The sequence below is a fragment of the Zasmidium cellare genome (genome assembly GCF_010093935.1).
Source record: "Zasmidium cellare ATCC 36951 unplaced genomic scaffold M409scaffold_5, whole genome shotgun sequence".
Classification (NCBI taxonomy): domain Eukaryota; kingdom Fungi; phylum Ascomycota; class Dothideomycetes; order Mycosphaerellales; family Mycosphaerellaceae; genus Zasmidium; species Zasmidium cellare.
This window is the reverse complement of record NW_022986949.1, coordinates 578747-596127: the sequence shown is the minus strand read 5'-3', so window position 1 is coordinate 596127 and position 17381 is coordinate 578747. Positions and strand designations below refer to the sequence as shown.

General features: G+C 54.4%; 6 protein-coding genes across 6 annotated transcripts; 3 read left to right on the top strand and 3 right to left on the bottom strand.

The window, feature by feature from the left end:
• Positions 1-1641: 1641 nt before the first annotated feature.
• Positions 1642-2788, top strand: M409DRAFT_50841 (uncharacterized protein; the record flags this gene model as incomplete). Its single annotated transcript, XM_033811646.1, has 2 exons — positions 1642-1875; positions 1931-2788. The coding sequence occupies 2 exons, from the start codon at positions 1642-1644 to the stop codon at positions 2786-2788; spliced, it is 1092 nt and encodes a 363-aa protein (XP_033672283.1).
• Positions 2789-3281: 493 nt separating this feature from the next.
• Positions 3282-4306, bottom strand: M409DRAFT_63693 (glycoside hydrolase family 17 protein; the record flags this gene model as incomplete). The annotated part of the gene is made up of 3 exons (XM_033815714.1): positions 3282-3364; positions 3415-3509; positions 3558-4306. The coding sequence occupies 3 exons, from the start codon at positions 4304-4306 to the stop codon at positions 3282-3284; spliced, it is 927 nt and encodes a 308-aa protein (XP_033672282.1).
• Positions 4307-5033: 727 nt separating this feature from the next.
• On the top strand, positions 5034-10091 carry M409DRAFT_50839 (uncharacterized protein; the record flags this gene model as incomplete). Its single annotated transcript, XM_033811645.1, has 3 exons — positions 5034-5502; positions 5551-6026; positions 6555-10091. 3 exons carry the CDS (start codon positions 5034-5036, stop codon positions 10089-10091), a joined length of 4482 nt encoding a protein of 1493 aa, XP_033672281.1.
• A 27-nt stretch (positions 10092-10118) lies between these two features.
• M409DRAFT_18505 (uncharacterized protein) lies at positions 10119-12212 on the bottom strand (the record flags this gene model as incomplete). Its single annotated transcript, XM_033804530.1, has 2 exons — positions 10119-10141; positions 10235-12212. 2 exons carry the CDS (start codon positions 12210-12212, stop codon positions 10119-10121), a joined length of 2001 nt encoding a protein of 666 aa, XP_033672280.1.
• Positions 12213-13396: 1184 nt separating this feature from the next.
• On the top strand, positions 13397-16071 carry M409DRAFT_18503 (uncharacterized protein; the record flags this gene model as incomplete). Its single annotated transcript, XM_033804529.1, has 4 exons — positions 13397-13864; positions 13915-15364; positions 15426-15594; positions 15651-16071. 4 exons carry the CDS (start codon positions 13397-13399, stop codon positions 16069-16071), a joined length of 2508 nt encoding a protein of 835 aa, XP_033672279.1.
• A 98-nt stretch (positions 16072-16169) lies between these two features.
• M409DRAFT_18502 (uncharacterized protein) lies at positions 16170-16974 on the bottom strand (the record flags this gene model as incomplete). Its single annotated transcript, XM_033804528.1, has 2 exons — positions 16170-16855; positions 16908-16974. The coding sequence occupies 2 exons, from the start codon at positions 16972-16974 to the stop codon at positions 16170-16172; spliced, it is 753 nt and encodes a 250-aa protein (XP_033672278.1).
• Positions 16975-17381: the final 407 nt, after the last annotated feature.

The following is a 17381-nucleotide window of genomic DNA, read 5'->3' as shown; positions in this document are numbered from 1 at the left end:
GGTGTCAAAACCCATCCTTGTCCATCAAACGCAGCTGCCTGATGAAAGTCCACCAGAGCAATATGGTAGATACGGGGACATTGCGGCGGCTTGGCTGGGTCGTGCATGCGATACTCGTGCATTGGATCCTCAGTCTCACCCGCTGGGCAAAGAGGTTCAAGTCATATCCGTGTGCTTCCGCTCGTAAATCTCCCGAGAAGCCTATAACGTCTTGGCGAGGTATCGTTCGAGGCTGTGTCCAAACGCTAGCAGATGGCCAAAGCCAGTCGAAAGGGGCAAGCACGAAGACTACCCCAGCAAGACCTGTCGACGGCGTGGGGAATCGCGCTCCACCGGCGACCGTCAAAGTGCGACTTCATGTCTTGTCCCGAACACAGATCCATATAACAACAAAGCATTGATATTGAACGGGCATTGCGGTTCTTGGCGCTTGCGCGTTCCTGTCGATGATGCTTTTGCTGACGTGGATTCTTGCTCGCAGTCCGACGGCCGCGAGATTTCGCACTGCGCTCTCGCGTTGTGGCTTATCGCGCTTCCTTTGGGATTTGTTTGTTCGACGTATGACGGGGCCAAGGCGTTTTGCTGGGCATGGCGAGATAAGCGTCATCGAGAAGCATTGTGGAAGGGCAGGATGGCTGCGAAGATGGCAGAACGGTGGTACAACTGACAGTCCTATCGGTCCTGGAATGCATGCCAAGCATCGCGGAGCCACAGACGCACAACTGCCATATCGTGGCCGTTGTTGTTGAGAGAAGCAAAAAGATTGGAGTTCGAGTGTGGTGCAACGGGCGATCTCCACGGCCCGCCCGCGGCGCCACATCCGAAACGGCGATCAGCTTGTGAATCTCTTGGCCCTCATCATCAGCGACTCCACTCCCTCCCCCGACGCCCATCACCACGCCGCCCTCTTCTCAACACCCATAGGCCGATCCAGGACCATCGCCATCAAAATGAAGAACCTGGAATGTGGGACCTGTTACGCATCTGATAACGCACGCAACCGCCCTGAGTGAAACCGCATGAAGAGGACAAGAGCTCGTGTGGGTTTCGTTGCTGCTGTGTTTCACATACTTTCTGGGCGGCAGCAGAGAGTTGGGCCCATCGATGCATCGTCCACGGACGAGTCCATAATCTCACGGAGACGGGGTCCATACTCGGGCGTCTGCCCTTATCTCTCTGTCCCTCACCATCGCAGCAAAGCCACGACACACGTTGAACAGAGCCAAGACGACCGGACAAACACCGCCCACCACGATTGTAGAACCCTCATCCGTTCGAGGGGTGGCGGAAAGGGTAGGTATCTATGCTTCTTAAAGTCTTTGCTTTTTCCTCTCTATGTCAACGGAAGAGACTGTTATCTCGCATTGATTTCGATCAGAGAAGGCTGTGCGATCCCCGTTGTGAAGTTCTGGTTGAGCATACGCAATACTCCCTTCGATTTTGATCGGTATCCCTTTTCTTATCTGATCTGTGCTTTTGGAGCGTTGTTTCATCACCGTGCTTCCTGAACGAGTCAAAACATCTACATCATACCAACCATTCGAGACTTGGAAGTGCAACAACCTACACCTCCTCTCTGGACGATCAACAATCACGCTCCTCGACCCGGTCTATCCTGTCTTTACATGGAATCGAAAGACCATGTCTTCGCCAACTCAAGATGCCTTGACCGTACCGCCGTCACCACATCGACCGAGTATTCCGACAAGAGCAGTCACCGCTCCTCAACTTGCAGCCGCTCTTGAGAAGGAGTTCAAACCCGATGGCACTGAGAAAAAGAAGCATACAGACTTCCAAACGGAAAGATACTCATCATCATCCTCATCCGACAAGGACGATCTCGACGATCTCGGTCCAGAATCAACAAGTGAATCTGTGAGTAGTCCACGATATCCTCACCGATAAGAACACAAACTAACAACACCTACAGACCTCCCCATCGCCCAGCAGCAACCCTCCCTCCCGCTGGCTCAACCCCTTCCACCCCTCCAACCTCCCCACGCCCGCCGCATGGCAAACCTACTTCCTCCAAGAAGTCGCCGGCGACACCTACCTCGAGCTCCAACTCCTCCTCATGACCCTCGCCACCGGCATGCTCGACTCCATGACCTTCACGACCTACCGCGTCTTCGCCTCGAAACAAACCGGCAACACGCTCTTCCTGGCCCTCTACGCCTTCCGCCTCCCGGCGCTCCCCCCAAACTTCGAACAAAACGTCGGCGTCTCCATCGGCGTCTTCATCCTCGGCGCCGCCTTCTTCGGCCACCTCGGCCACATCTCGCGCCAACGCCGCCGCGTCTGGCTGCTCACCTCCAACGCCTTCCAAGCCCTCCTGATGCTCTCCGCCGCCGCCATCCGCTACTTCGTCTCGCGCTCCCCGACGGGCCCGGGAGCCCTCGCCATCCTCTCCCTCCTCGCCTTCTCCGCCTCCGGCCAGATCGCCAACGCCCTCAACGTCGCCATGCCGGAGCTCAACACCACCATGGTCACCGGTGCGCTCATCCAGCTCTGCACCGACCGCAAGATCTTCGCCCTGCACAACGTCAAACGGAACCGTCGCCTGGCGTTTTTCTGCGCCATGCTCTGTGGGTGCTTCATCGGCGCGAGTATTGTCAGGTATCGGAGTCCGAGCGCCGTGTTGGTTGTGTGCGCGGCGACGAAGGGGGCGATTTTTTTGAGTTTCTTTTGTAATCGCGGGATGGTCGAGAGGAGGCGGGTGTTGGAGGATGGGGCTTGTAAGACGGAGGGGGCGGTGACGCCGGTTAGTCGGGTGCTTTGGGGGGATTAAAATCGAGACAGGTGGAAATGAGATGGAGGGTGGGGATGGGGATGGGTATTGGAGTGTTCACTTGAGCGGGCGTTGGATGTTCAGTTACTTTCGTCGGATTTGAGAAGGCATTTGGTTTAATGTGTCTAGCGATTTGCTTTTAGCGAGGCGTTTGGGGTGAGAGTAAAATGTCCTTCGCCATAGACCAGATAGAATAGAGTTGCGAACCAGCACAAGACATAGAGATACACGATAGAAGTCGCATGCAAACAATTGACGGCTTTCTTATCCAGTCAGACTTGGAAATTCTGACGAGATCATCGCAAAATAGACAAATCCATTACTTTCTATCTGCCGCAACATGCAAGAATGACAAAACCAGGAATTCCCCCATCGACAAACAAACTCCACTTTGTGCCTCCCAGTTATCCAAGACCTTTTTTCCCCAATGCCGTAGATGATGCCCGATGTTTTTGTGCAAGAGACACCTACGTGTCGGATAAGAATGCATCGTTTACGAAGATCCACACTTGAGGCTGAACTTGGGGGTGCGGTCGGCGGTCATGGCGCCCCAGGTGGTCTCGATTTGAGGTTGGCCTGTGATGAAGTCAGATGATGATTGTTGGGAGCTTAGGCTACTTTCTTACCATTGTCACCGATGCTCTGTGGCTTCCAAGGCTCATCGAGAGCCTCGAAGTAGAAAGCGTTGTAGCCCCAGTCGATGGCGGCGCAGAAGCCGTCGCTAAGAAGAGTCAATAGAGCACACATCGAAGTGGACGTTTTCACTCACTGGTAGAAGCTCTTGGCGTTCTCAGTACCAGCCTTGGCGTTCTCGTAGTCAGAGCCGCCATCAGTTGGCCAGCCAGTCTCGCCGTTCCAGAACTCAATCTTGTCAAGGCTGCCAGACAGGTCCTGGATGTGAGCGAGAGCTTGCGAGATGTCGTCCAGGTACACATCAACAGCATCACGACCAGCGGCAGCGCCTTGCCAGTAGGAGAAGCCGTTGGCCAAGAGGAGGTCCACACCGCCCTTGATCAGAGCATCTGCAGTTCCGTCCTTGTACTTGTTCCACGAGTCGGCAGTACCGGTCTTGACGTCTCCGCCAAGAGCCTGCTTGACGTCGTTGATCTTCTCCAGGAGCTGCTCGCCCGTGAAGTTACCACGGTAGAGCGTCTCCGAGCCGACAGTGACGGCGTAGACCTGATCCTTGTACTGAGGTACGTACTTGACCAGAGCGGCCTTGTCCTTCTGGAAGCTCTCCTCAACATCGGGCCACACGCCCAAAACGACCTTGAAACCCTTGGACTTGGCGGCGGGCAGGATGTACTGGGCGTTGTTGCAGTCGGAGGCGGAGTAGCCGCGGACGACGGTGGCGCCCGAGTTGGACTGGATGGCGTCGAAGTCGGCCTCGTAGTCGGCCTGGTATTTGCAGCTGCCGTCCGTCTTCTTCGTGCCCAGCGCGAAGCCCATCTGGCCCTTGGCGGCTAGGGCAGCGGGGACGGCGGCCAGCGCGGCGGCGAGAGTGAGTCCGGCGCGCATTATGGCGGTATTAGGATAGTAGATGCTGGAAGGGAGGATGCGGTGGTGGTGCTGTCGGTTCAGCTGTTGTCGTTTCGAAAACTCGCGAGGCAGGAGCAATGGACGTCTCAAAGGAGCGACTGCACTTTGGTGTGCGATGTGGAAAGGATCGTGATTCCCAATGACAGGGTGATGGACAGCACACGGAGGCTGGTATTGGGGTTGATGAGGTGTTTGTGGAGGTTGTGGAACGCGCGCTGCTTCTCTAGGCGGGTCGTCTACTTTCCCCTGAGTTCGACTTCTAGACCCAAGGTTTCGCTTAACGATCATGGCATCGCGCCGGCACGTGCAGCGGCTAAACTTAGTTGAGCCGCGACTTCACTTCACTTCGTCTTTCACGGCAAGAAGCAAACAGAGTCACAACTCACGCGTTTGTATCGCCATGCCATCTCTGTTTCGTATCACTGGAAACGTGGTCCAATGCTGTACACGTCGTTATCGTGGGTGCAGTAGAGAAACGTCACACCATAAAGCACGCGTTCTTGTGTGACAAGGTATCTTTTGACGCCTTCGTGTTCTCATTTTGCTGTTTGAGCATCAAGTCGTTTGCACCAGCGTTTGTCTCATCGGAGGCCATGGCGTTTCCCCCGACCCGCGCCGGTGCTCAAGCTCCATCACCTGGGGAGTTTCAACCTCAAACAGCAACCACACCAACTGCAACCCGGCCATTCGACTCATCACAGCCAAGATGAGACCTCACAACAGCACGCCGCCTCATTTGAAGAAGAAGGCTGTCGAGAAGAATACCACTAACACTGAAAAGTCACTGGTCGTTGCCAGGACCAACACAGCTGACGTGGAGAAATCTGCTATCCCAAGTCCTACTGCCAACGACGTCGCCAATGCTCCCGCCATAGCCCCCGAAAGCACACTGTCCAACGCCTTGGTTCCTTATGGCATCCAAAATACCCTTTCACCAATGGAGATGATCCAGCACGAGACTGTCCAAAATCTTCAGGCTCTCTTGGACGATGCTCAAGCTCGACTGAACGCCGCCAATGCTCGCTGCGATCAGCTCCAGGCCGAGAATGAGCAGCTTCGTCAACAGCTCAGCACCGACGCCCAGGGTACTGCACAGACTACACCAGACGGTCGTGGAGAGACGCTCTGTGGTTATGCTGAGTCTGAAGCGGCTGAAGAGAGTGTAGTGTCGAATGGTGAGCAATGACAAAATGTCCTCTCGCTACAGCACTGACAGTTTCTAGGCGCTCCTGCTCAGACTGATATGGCAGTTAGCGAGAAGGTAGATACCATCACTCAAATTCTGCAAGTGCATACCGACAGGCAGTCCAAGCTTGAGTCCGCAACTGCTCGCCAAGAAGAGTTGATCCAGGCTCTGATATCTCAATTCACTGGAGACGGTCCAGCCCCGCTCCAGGTCTCTGCGCAGAAGGACACGGTCTCGGCTATTGAGCATCGCAAGCTGGTGGATAAGATGGCGAACCTGGAACAGACTCTTGCAGCCATCCAGCACTCGCCTGCTCAAAGCATCACGCCGGACTTCCAAACCCGTATCGAGCGCAAAATCCGCCAGCAGGAACGCATTGACAATGCTCCAATCCGTGCGGATCTCATCCAGTACTATGAGGTTTTGAGCGAGCAGATTGCAGGTAAAAAGGTGGGCCGGGGTACTCGGTTCGAGGGAACGGAGGATGAGTTGTGGACATTGCGTGATCATGTGGTGTGCCGTTTGGCGATCTTCGAGCCGTACACTCAAGCTGAGCAGGAGGCAAAGGCAGCGATGGAGTACAATGGCAAGAGTGGTGGACGTTGAGGTTGGTGAGTCGAAGGAGGTTCAGGTCACATGGCGGAAAGAGGAGGCATCTTCTCTACTCTCTCATCGCAGTCGAGAAGCTTGTAGTTGATCCCATGACACTACGACTTCAGCATAAGTATGACTATCCATCTCATCTCACCTGTCCGTCATCTGGCCCCGTCCGCCTCTCATCGTCCGCCCCTCAGTCGTTGCCTGGTCACCCGCCGCGCGGCGACATGTGACTCTTGGCGCGGGCCGACGCTTTAAAACATTGGCGCTTTCTTCCGTCCTCCGCTTTCGCCGCAGCGACATCAACAACTCGCCAACCGCCAGCCCAGACTGCCACACCAAACAACACCCCGACACTGAAGTTCAACTCCACTTCAACGTCAACCAGCATGGTAAAGTTGCCCACCCGCGGTAATTGCGACGCATTGAACTGACACATCACAGGCGCTGCCTCCACCACCGCCATGTGCCCCGTCGCATGTCGACCTCAACGGCTACTGCCTCAACCCTGGCTGCGCACTCTGGCGCACACTCGCCATGCCACCACCCCCACGTCAGCACCACCCGATCGCCTCGCAGCCATGGGTGCCCACTGCAGCAGTTTACCGATCTGTGGATGAGTACCTCAGGGACTTAGCCAGCTGGGGTCCCCAGCCACTGCCGCAGATGACTCCTCCCGACTTCCCGTCTGTGCCCGACCCGGTTCACCAGCATGCGATGGCGATGCCTGAATACGGCGGTCATCTGCCGGCCCCTACCTCTCCTGAGTCGCCTGTGGTGTGCTATACACCTGACGTCACGCCTCAGGCCAGCTTTGTCGAGGGTCACTTCAACCTCCCGCACACTGCGTCTGGTGACGATGACACGTACAACCCGGTGCAGCAGCAGCAACCACCTGCTGAACCTCAAGACTCCCCACAACGCAACAACAAGATCATCAACGGCTTTTCCTCCAAGGACATGATTCCCTTTCTCATCAAGCTCTCAAAGCACGGTGATCTTGACTTCAACATCTACGTACGCTTCCTCCAGATGATCGGAAGCTTCCAAACCGGTGATAAGAGCTTCGAATACACGTGCGGCCAAGTCACCGAGCTCCTCAAGGAGGCACCCGATCTTGCGAGCGAGTTCGAGGAATTCGTGCCTGAATTCTATTCTGGGACTGAGGACACACGCGAAGACGTGAGCGAGGTGCTTAGCGCAACTGAAGATGGCTTTGGCAGGGAGCCACCCTCTACCAAGACCTACTCACTCGGCGATGGGTGGGGACATATGAGCAATGTTACCTACGAGAAGCCTGTCCGAGAGCGTCCTTTCACTTATCGTTCAGCTTCGGATGGGGCTCAGACAGACAACTCTGACGCCTCTCCAGAGTTCAAGCGACGCACGGGCTCGAATTGGGGGCAGCCATCGTATGTCACTGACGATGGCACTGAGACACCAGAAATGCATGCACACAGTCCGCAGTGCGCCTTCGATTGTGAGGATCCATGTCACTGGCAAGATGTGCGTTACATGCCTGATGGTGTGGCTTCGATCTCTCGGAAGCCTAGTTCAAGATCGAGCAGCCCATGGGTGAAATCAAGGTCACCGATCGAGTCTTCTTTCTCGAGAGCTTTCAGACAGAAGTCCCACGAGCTCAACGCCGAAGGTATCACTGCCCTGTATCCAGGCCAGGAAGAAGCCAGCTTTCTATGCAGTTGCATCGCCAAAGTCGGTCTCAGCGCGGATGATCGCTACAAGGCCCTGGGTATCATCAGCACTCTTCACATGGGCAATGGATCGAGCATTCCACAGGTCAATACCAGTCCTGCCACCGTCGCTACTCCCTCTCAAGATGTCGACCGTGAAGCTCTTCATCGCATCGAGATCATGCTGGCTGGAATGCGCGGACGCGGCACTGCCGCCCCAAATGCGCCAACTGCAGCTCCAGCTCCTGATTCCAAAGACGAGAGTGCCCACAGCGAGCTCAAAGACCTACGTTATCAAATGGATGACTTGGATGACGCCAACAACCATCTCGGTAACAGAATCAACAATCTGAACTACAGACTCGAGAAGGAAGCCGACTGGCGACACAGACTCAGCCAGGATGTAGGTGACAGCTTCTGTCGTTCCTGGAACCTCGAAGGCAAGGTGGACGGCTTGACGAGCAAGGTCAACGCTGAGATTATCCGTCGCGATTCTGCTGCTGCGTCTGAGACTCGTCGAATGGATGCATGGATCTCATGGCTTGTGCAGAAGATTGATGGGCTCGAGAACAAGTTGACTGGATCCATGAACGCCTACCCCCAGCTCGACCATGTTCAAAACGACAAGCTGGCCGCCGTCAGCAAGGGCCTGAACGCCGTGCAGCAGAAGTTGCACAACGAAGCTGTCGTCCCTGTTCGACAGCTTCAGAGCCAGGTCGAAGACTTCAATCATGTATTGTCGGCCCATGATTCCCGCCTCAACGACCTGGAGCATAGCCTAGAGAGCGGTGATGTCGATCAGCGCTTCGTCGATGCCGAGCTACAACTTGAGTCTTTCCGCGAGGACATCAAGGCTCTCTTGGATGCGAAGAACGACAGCTCTATTCAGGACATCAAAGCCGACCTCCGTGGCCAGGCCGACAAGTCTGAAGAAGTGTTATCGACCCTTGATCGCCGCATTGGCGACTTGGAGCAGAGTGTCGATGTCCGCGATGTCAACGATCGCTTCCAAGACGCCGACCTACAGCTTGAGGACTTGCGCAAGGAGGTCAAGACTCTGTCCGGCGCGAGAGACGACGGACTCATCAACGCCATCGAAGCTGAGCTCAAGGCCGTGGCAGACCGACAATCACGCCTTGAAGTGCAGATGAAGTCGACAGTTTCTGAGACCGATGTCCTGAAGAAGAACTTGGCGGGCGGAGACGTCAACCAGCGCTTCATCGATGCCGAGTTGCACCTCGAAGACCTGCGAGAGAAGATTCAGACTCTATCCGAAGCAAAGGAGAGCGGAACCACCAAGGCCATGAGAGCTTCACTCAAGGATCTGACGGACAGACAAGCATATCTCCACGCAGAACTCGAGTCGACGGTGTCCCGTGTAGATGGCCTCAACACCGACCAAGAAAAGCTCAGAGTCCTGGGCAACAAGGTCAACGTCCTTGAACTCTCCAACAAGATGATCAACCAGCGCTACACCAACGATGAGAAAGAGCTCAAGTCTTTGGCCAGCAAGGTCAACGTCCTCGACTCTTCCAACAAGCTGGCTTTGCGCAACTCAGGAGATATCCAGACCAAGCTCGACGAGTTGACCAACACCTGCGATGCCCTGCGGGAGAACGCAGACAGTTCGGGCGTTCGTCACAGGATCAAGATTCACGCCCTTCCTGCACGCCTGGAAGAGGCTGAAGAGAGCTTGAAAGACATCAAGGCTCAAACGGAGAAGGCTCTCCACAACGGAGCCCAGACTATCATCCCAATTCTGCAGGCCAAGGTCAACGACCTCGCCGATAGGTATCCTTCGCTCGAGTCGGACGCGAACGATATCAGCGAGCGCCTCGCCAGCGTGGAGCGCAGCATCGACTCCGGACCCGTAGAGAAGCGCTTCGTCGACGCCGAAGTCCAGCTCGAAGAGCTCGAGCAAAAGCTGAAGGACCTCTCCAGCACCAAGGGCCAAGCACCAAGCAAGGATATCGAGACCGCGGGCCTTGCGGACCACGGTAGGGGAGGCGTGGTGCCTCTCCTGAAGATTGGCAGCGCCAACAACACTACTCGTCCTAACATCCACTTTGGCTCATTCGCACCCACCGACGGCTCAGAGTCCCCAGCAAAGCCCGTAGCGACTCGCTTCGAGGACCGCCTCGAGAAGGCTCAAGCTACTCGAGCCGAAAAGGTTGAGGTGGAGGTGAAGAGGCTGAGAGAGCAGATCATGAGTTCGTCGCGCCTCGACCGTCACTCCTTTCTTGAACCGGCCATGTCAGCTCGATCGAAGCGTGCGAAGCCGCGGGAGTAGACAAGATCATACTGAGGAGCGCGAACACTAGAAGAGAAGCAGCAACCCCACTTGAGACAGAAGTCAGAGAGAACGTAGCTAGCCCCAAGCCCTTCCACTCAAAGGGCTTTCATTCAAATAGCTACAACCACTCTAAAGCATACCAACCAAAATCCTCGCGCCCGCATTCCCCTTCTTCTTCCCCTCACCCTTCTCCTCCTTCCCATCCGCCGCCTTCTGAATCTTCTTCTTCCCCTTCTCCAATGCTTTCTTCACTTCCCCCTTGATCTTCTCTGGGACATCCTCGCTCTCTAGCAGCGCCACCACCACGAAGCTCGAATCGCTGCATGCCCAATCTACTAAATTCGACTTGATGATGGGATACAGCGCTTTGCCGAATCCGAGACGTGGTTCGGAGAGCTTGACGGTCTTGGTCTTGGGGTCGAAGTTGCCGCCGGACACGAGAGTCTTGAGCATGCGGCTGGCTGCTGGGTCTTTGGCAATGTGGCCGTCTTCGAGTGGGTTGCCGTCTGCAAGCTGGGCGACAGCTTCCTTGGCGGCGTCGCGGTGTACGTTGTCCTTATCGTGGCACTCCAGCAGGATCTCGGTGACGGGTTGGCAGGCGAAAGACGACTGGACGAGGTTCTGTGCTCGATCTGCGACGAATTCGAGCAGAGGCGCTGAGACGTGGGAAATGAGTTCTTGGCGACGGACTTCTGGTGCCTTCTTCGAGGTCGTTTCCCTCACTTTGTGTACCTCGTCGATCAGAGCCTTCTCGTTGTCCTTGATGAGCCACTTCTGGGTGCCTGCCATGGGATAGAGGATTGGCACACGGGAGTTGAGGTTGGTGATCATTCCCTCGAGGCGGTCGAATCGTTGTGTGGAGTCCTCCATCTGTAGTCCGAGAAGTTCTCGCAGCACGATCTGCGATGTCGTCTTCGTGTCGTCAGGCACGTCGAGACCAGTAACGAGTACCATCTTGGCGTAGTTATCGAATGCCATAAGCTCGATGTTGTCCTTGAAGCATCGGAGGATGAGCTTTCGGTCTTTCGCAGAGCCGTAGGCAATCGTCAGACACAGCAGGCGGCTGCCATTCTGTGTAAAGGCCAGATTACGGAACAGATCACCACCTCCACCCTCCTCGTCTGCATCGATATCGCCTTTCAAGATGTCCAGGAAGTCTGAGTGCTCCTCGGAACCTGGGTCTAGGGCCAGGAAATACTCCAGCATGGCATCATGCAACATGGTGAAACCCGTCATCTTCTTCTGCACCAGGTTGTTGATCATCTGCTTGAGATACGACAGAACCGGTTTCCTCTTTTCTGGGGTCTCTTCCAATATCTTCTTCAAATTCGCAGTCGTCTGATCAGCAGATGCATTCGGCCTCTGCTTGCCAAAGAGTGCAAACTCTGTCCCGTACCACTCTCGTAACATCATAGCCTTTTGTTGCGGTGTCGCAACTTGGCGGTAGATATCATCTACAATCCAGCTTGCCTCTGGATGGTTGATCAACCTCTTGACATGGCCGTAGAATTGTGGAACTATCAAGTCCTTGTCCTCACGATCTCCCTGCACAACCATCTTGGCCACCAAGAACTTGCCGTATCTGCTCTCCACCAAGTCTCGTACATCATTCTGCAGCTCTTTCACAATCCCCTTGAGTTGCTCTGGACGGGCGTACTTGATCGCGCACTGGATCACACGGACACTGTCATGCTTGAAGACGAAATCTCGCACTCTTCCCTCGATGATGGTGAAAAGCTCCGTGACCAACTCTTTGCGCTCGTCCTTCGGGACGTGAGACTTCCTGCGCAATCGCTCCCAGAGTTGCTTGCTACGCTGGATCTCATCGGCGTGAGGTTTGGCGGCCTTTCGCTCTTTGGCGAGTTGACGCTGCTTGGCGTGCGCTTCGGCGGATGTCGTCTCGACTTTGAAGTTCTTCGGTCCTCCTTTCGCATTCGATTGCGATTTTTGCTGTGCCTCGTCCGACTCTTCATCTTCTCCATCGTTCTCTGCTGCTTCGTCGAGGTGTGATCGCTTGGCTGGCTTCTCGAATTTGGTTGGCTTTCCTTGCGACGTCTTCTGCTTCTTCTCGCTCTTGACTGCGCCTGATGGCGCTTCTTTGCGCTTGATTCCACCCATCCTTGCTGTATGGTGGTTCAGAAATTGAGTGGATGTTGTAAGATCTTGATTCTGGAGACAAGACGAACTCGAAGGGACTTCTACAACTTTTTTGAGAGCTCGCTTGGCTCGGCCCGTGGTCGACATTAGCGTGAAGTCTAAAACACAATGCTGCTTCTGCTCCCGCCATCTAAAATCTATACCATCTTCCGTCTACAAAAACTACGCGTTCTCCTTCTTGACAGGATCCAATGGCGTGACCTTCTTGACCACCTTCGCTGGACTGCCCATCGCAACGCTCCAATCTGGAATGCTCTTGGTCACCACAGAACCTGCGGCGATAGTACAACCCTGGCCGACAGTCACCCCTGGTAGGATCACAACATGGCCTCCAATCCAGCAGTCATCGCCAATCACAACGGGTTTGGTATACTCAATGTAGTCACGCCGACTCTGGACCTCAGTCTCGTGGGTGGCGGCAAAGATTGAAACGTGTGGGCCGACCATGACTCGATCTCCAATCGTCACGAGCCCACAGTCCAGGATGGTCAGGTTGAAGTTGGAGTAGAATCGGTCGCCTATGCGGATGTTGCAACCGTAATCGGCATAGAATGGTGGCTCGATGTACGCTTCGTCGCCTTCAACATGGCCGAGCATGTCTTTGAGACGCTTCAATCGTTCTTGCTGGACAGCTGCGTTGTCCGGAGGGAAGTTGGTATTGTATTCGTGGCAAGCTCGTCGTATGTTGGTTCTGGCATTGTCGAGCTCCGGTACGAGAGAGTTGTAACTGTCATGGCTGAGTTCAAGTCGTTTTTGGGGTTTCAAGATTGTTGATCACGCACAGCATCCCAGAGACCATCTTCTCGTATTCCTCACACCATGGAACGTGCTTCAACGAACGGGCAAGAGCAAGCTGCTCCTCGTTCTTTGACGTCGCTGCCATGGTGCCGATTTGTTTTGCAGGGTCTTGCAGAAGTCACTGAAAGAGTGTTATAGGACACGTTTGGCCAAGTACACAAGACAAATGTCGAAAAAACACCGAGAATGCGGCCGCGATTTCCTTCTTCAGCTTCAGATCGCCACTATGCCGTATCAGGCCGGGGAGGGCCGAACGTCTGAGCTTGCATGCATAAACTTGCATGCTTCACTTCAGCTGAGTTGTAGGAGATCATAGCCAAAGGTCGCAAACAAAACATTACGACCAAATGAGCACGAGCACCTGCACGCCGTTATGTGAGAAGCTGAAGAACCTTGGAGTGGAAGACGGCCAGTGTCTTACACATTCTGAGCTGGTAGAGCGTCTCGACCTCACGACAGAGGACTGTGCAAAGGGCTACCAACTTGGCACACACGAGGAGTTACTACACCGGAAATACTGTAGCTTCTGCCGGCTGGTATTGGATGCAGTGAATCAGACAAGTCATGGGAGCTGCCCCGGCCAACAACAACTCGGAGTGCTGCTCTACGCTGGCGAACAATCTTTCCGCCTGCTGTATCCGTCTCGGGTAGGCGCACGTTTGGCGTTCGTTGCCAACGAAGCGAGTCTTGCTGCTGGACCCGACAATGGAAGACCCTCGATTGATCGTGATCGGGAACAACTCGTCAAGTCGTGGTTAGAAGCGTGCGCTTCAGGCCATCCAGATTGTAGCTTGGAGCCGATAAAGAATGTCGCAGTACTACAGCCGGTCGTTGCTATCTGACGAACATGGCTGACGTATTGTAGAAACGAAAGCCAGCGCCGCGAAACTTCAACGAAAGTGCGACTTCTAACTTTCGATTGATTGACCTGGAACGTGGATGTATAAGGCACGCTGCCCTCGATGAGAGATACATTGCACTCAGCTATGTCTGGGGAAACCTTCCAATGTTGATGCTCAACAAAGATAACTATGACCAACTGTCTACAGAGGCCAGTCTGGACACTGTTCGACAGAGACTGCCAAAGACGATCAACGATGTGATTGATCTTGCCAAAGCGATTGGAGAGCGCTACTTGTGGATCGATGGACTGTGCCTGGTTCAAGACGATCATGAAGACGTCGTGCTTGGCATCCAGATGATGAATTCGATCTACCACGGCGCGTACTGCACGATTGTGGCAGCGTCTGGAGAAGACGCAAATGCGGGACTTTTCACACATAAAGCGAACCCAATCATGCAGGAGATAGCAGCCGGGGTCAAGATGACAGTCCAGCACAGCATCGACTGGTACCTCAACCGATCGAAGTACAACACACGCGGCTGGACGTTGCAAGAGCTTGTACTATCCCGCAGAACTATTGTCTTCCTGGACGGCCAGCTTCACTTCCGATGCCGTAGCGCAAACTGGAGCGCAGATACGTGGGCCGACCAGTGGAAGACTTGGCGGGATCCTGACGACAGCAATATTACCCGCATTCCTGGACTATTGGACGGGCTTGTCGCACATCTCTGGCCGTATCAGAAGCTCTGTGAAGAGTTCTCAAGACGACAGCTGAGAAGAGATGGCGATGCCTTGCGAGCGACCGCTGGTATTACACGGACTCTCGCCGCAGGCATGCAGAGTTGTCTTGTTGAAGGACTCCCAGGATACTATCTCGACCACTTCCTACTCTTCATATCTTCCAACGGAGGTTTAGAACGCAGGTCCGAATTCGCCTCCTTCTCCTGGGCTGGATGGACCGGACGAATTATGTGGCCCAGGGAGAACTTCGCATGGTACAACGAACAATCCGAGCGTACCTGGGAAGTCGGCAATATCCTCAAATACTTCGAACACAACAGGGTCGTGGCATGGAGCAACATCGACCGGAGAGCTGAGGGCAAATCCCTGTCCTCGACTATGTACTCACGGAAGGATTACCATGCCCCTTCACCCCTCTTGCGGCTCATGCGAGAGTACCAGTCCATTTTCGACGATGTAGAGACAGATCCCGTCCGAGATCACACAGGCCCTCGTTGGCATTCCGTCTCAAGCAGCCATGGTGACATACCCGACTGGGGCGTGAGTTTTGACGACAGCGATGACGACTTCGCTAAATTCAGGCCGAAAAAAGAGGAATATAAGGAAGCTTTCACCCTCAAGGCTTTCAACCTGCTGAACGGTCAAGCAGAATTCGACCGGATGGTGCAGCATATCGAGAATCCGCTGGAGTTGCTCACGCTCCAGAATTGGCAGGCTCAGAGGAGTTTTTGTGAGTCTCAGCTTCTCTTGTCCTGTGTGGGTGGTATGAAGGTACTGATAACTTTTCGCAGTCGTGCGGCGAGCGAATGATGAGAGGTCTCGATTCGGACCTCGACCGCGGAGTGTTCTCTCGGACTCTGAGCAGTTTGCGTTTCGAGGACCGGTTCGAGCTGGGAAGAAGAGGAGGAGGGACAGGAGGGAAGAGATCGCAGAGGACCGTGGGAAGGGAGAGGAAGTGCCGTACGTAATGGATCTTGAGGCATAAACACATAAGTCGCTAACGTCCTGGGGTGCAGAAACTTTCCACCATACGACGTTCTACAGTGCCAGGCGATATCGTTCTCCCTGACGCTCGGCGCGGTACCGAATCGAGAACGACAGCATACGAGCCCTTTCGACCGAATTGCGGGTATCCCCCTTCTTGACAAGAGTGGGCAAGTCGTTGGCTCACTGCACCCCGACAGTCTCCGTTTGATGGGCGATGAAGGGTCCAAAGTCGAATTGTTCATCGTTACCAAGTGCTTCGAGCCGACAGTTGGGTCGGCGCTCTCAGGCCTCGAAGGTCAAGGTCCGCTACCATGGCGCCTCTTCTGGGTGATGCATATTGCGTGGAACCAAGGTATTGCAGAGCGTCGTGGCGTCGGCCAGGTGTTAGCATCGGCGCTTGAGACTGCCGTTGGAGACAAGCCTGTAGTGAAGCAGATCTTGTTGGGGTAGAGCGATACAAGGGGGTATATCTCCTATGATTGAACCCGGAAAACTCCATCGAAATGTACCACCAACGCCAGCGCTCGAAATGCAGAAGTGTCCATATCTCAATCTTCGAATCCACCAAAGTCGCCTTCGTCGGCTTCGTCTTCCTCTTCTTCTACATCCTCTTCCATCTTCTTCCAAGCCTTCCCTTTCTCCAGCCTCTCGTCCTCAATAGCTTCCTTCGCCCTCTCCCTCACACTCTTAACCAGACTCTCCTTCGCCAACTTCCTCACAACCCACATAACCCACCCCACATCCGCCTCCCTCTTCTCATCCACCTTCTCCAACTCATCAACCCACACATCCAGCACATGCAGCTTCAACCCCCCAGGAACCTTCCCATCCCTCGGACTCAACGGCCCACCCTCCTCCCTCAAAACTCCCTCATACATCTTTAGAACCTCTTCGCTCCACCCTTGACTCCTGCAAACCTCAAACCCCTTCCCCACAAAACACCGTATCAGATAGAGATACTTATCCATCCGCAAACTATCAATCGCATTCCACTCCCGCGCCATCGTCTTCCAAAATGCCTCGATGAACCCAATCTTCCCCTCCACGCTCTTCAGTTCGTCCACGAGTGAGGCGAGATCCCGCGCCAGCGCTTGCTGGTTCCGCGGTTTGTCGGACATGAACATGCAGTAGAAGAGGCCCTTCCATAGTTTGAGGAGGTCAAGGGGTGTGAAGGGCGTCGGGCGGTGGAGGTAGGTTCGCAGGGAGGAGAGGGCGCGGTCGCGGGTTGTGCGGTCTGTGGTGGGTGTGTTAGTTTTCGTGTGGAAGGTGGGGTGAGTGGGACGTACTGCTTGAGGCGAGTTGTTTTATGAAGGGATTTGATTGGGAGGACGTGGAGGTCTTTGTGGCGGCCATGGCGGCGGTTGGGGGTGTTGTGGTGGGAGATAGGGTTCACATGGAAATTCTCGAGTGAAGTCGAAGTTAGCTCGGCTTTTCTTATCGATAAGAACGCACGGGCCAGCGCCACGACAAGGAACTTTAACAACTTGAAAGTACCTTTGCTCGGAAAAGAGTTGAAGGAAAGTTATTCTTAAGATTTATAGGTAAGAAGGCTTTAGGCAACCTATAGTTATACTATACGACTACTGTCTAAAGAAACTATAAGGACAAGACGGGGATCTAGCTTAATTAAAAGAGTTACGTATTTCTTATATCTTTAGTATAGAGAATACGCTCGGAAATTCTATTTTTAGCTCGCTAAAGCTTAAGCTCTATACTCTTACTTCTAAAGACGCTCTTAACTTTAGACACCTCTAAACACA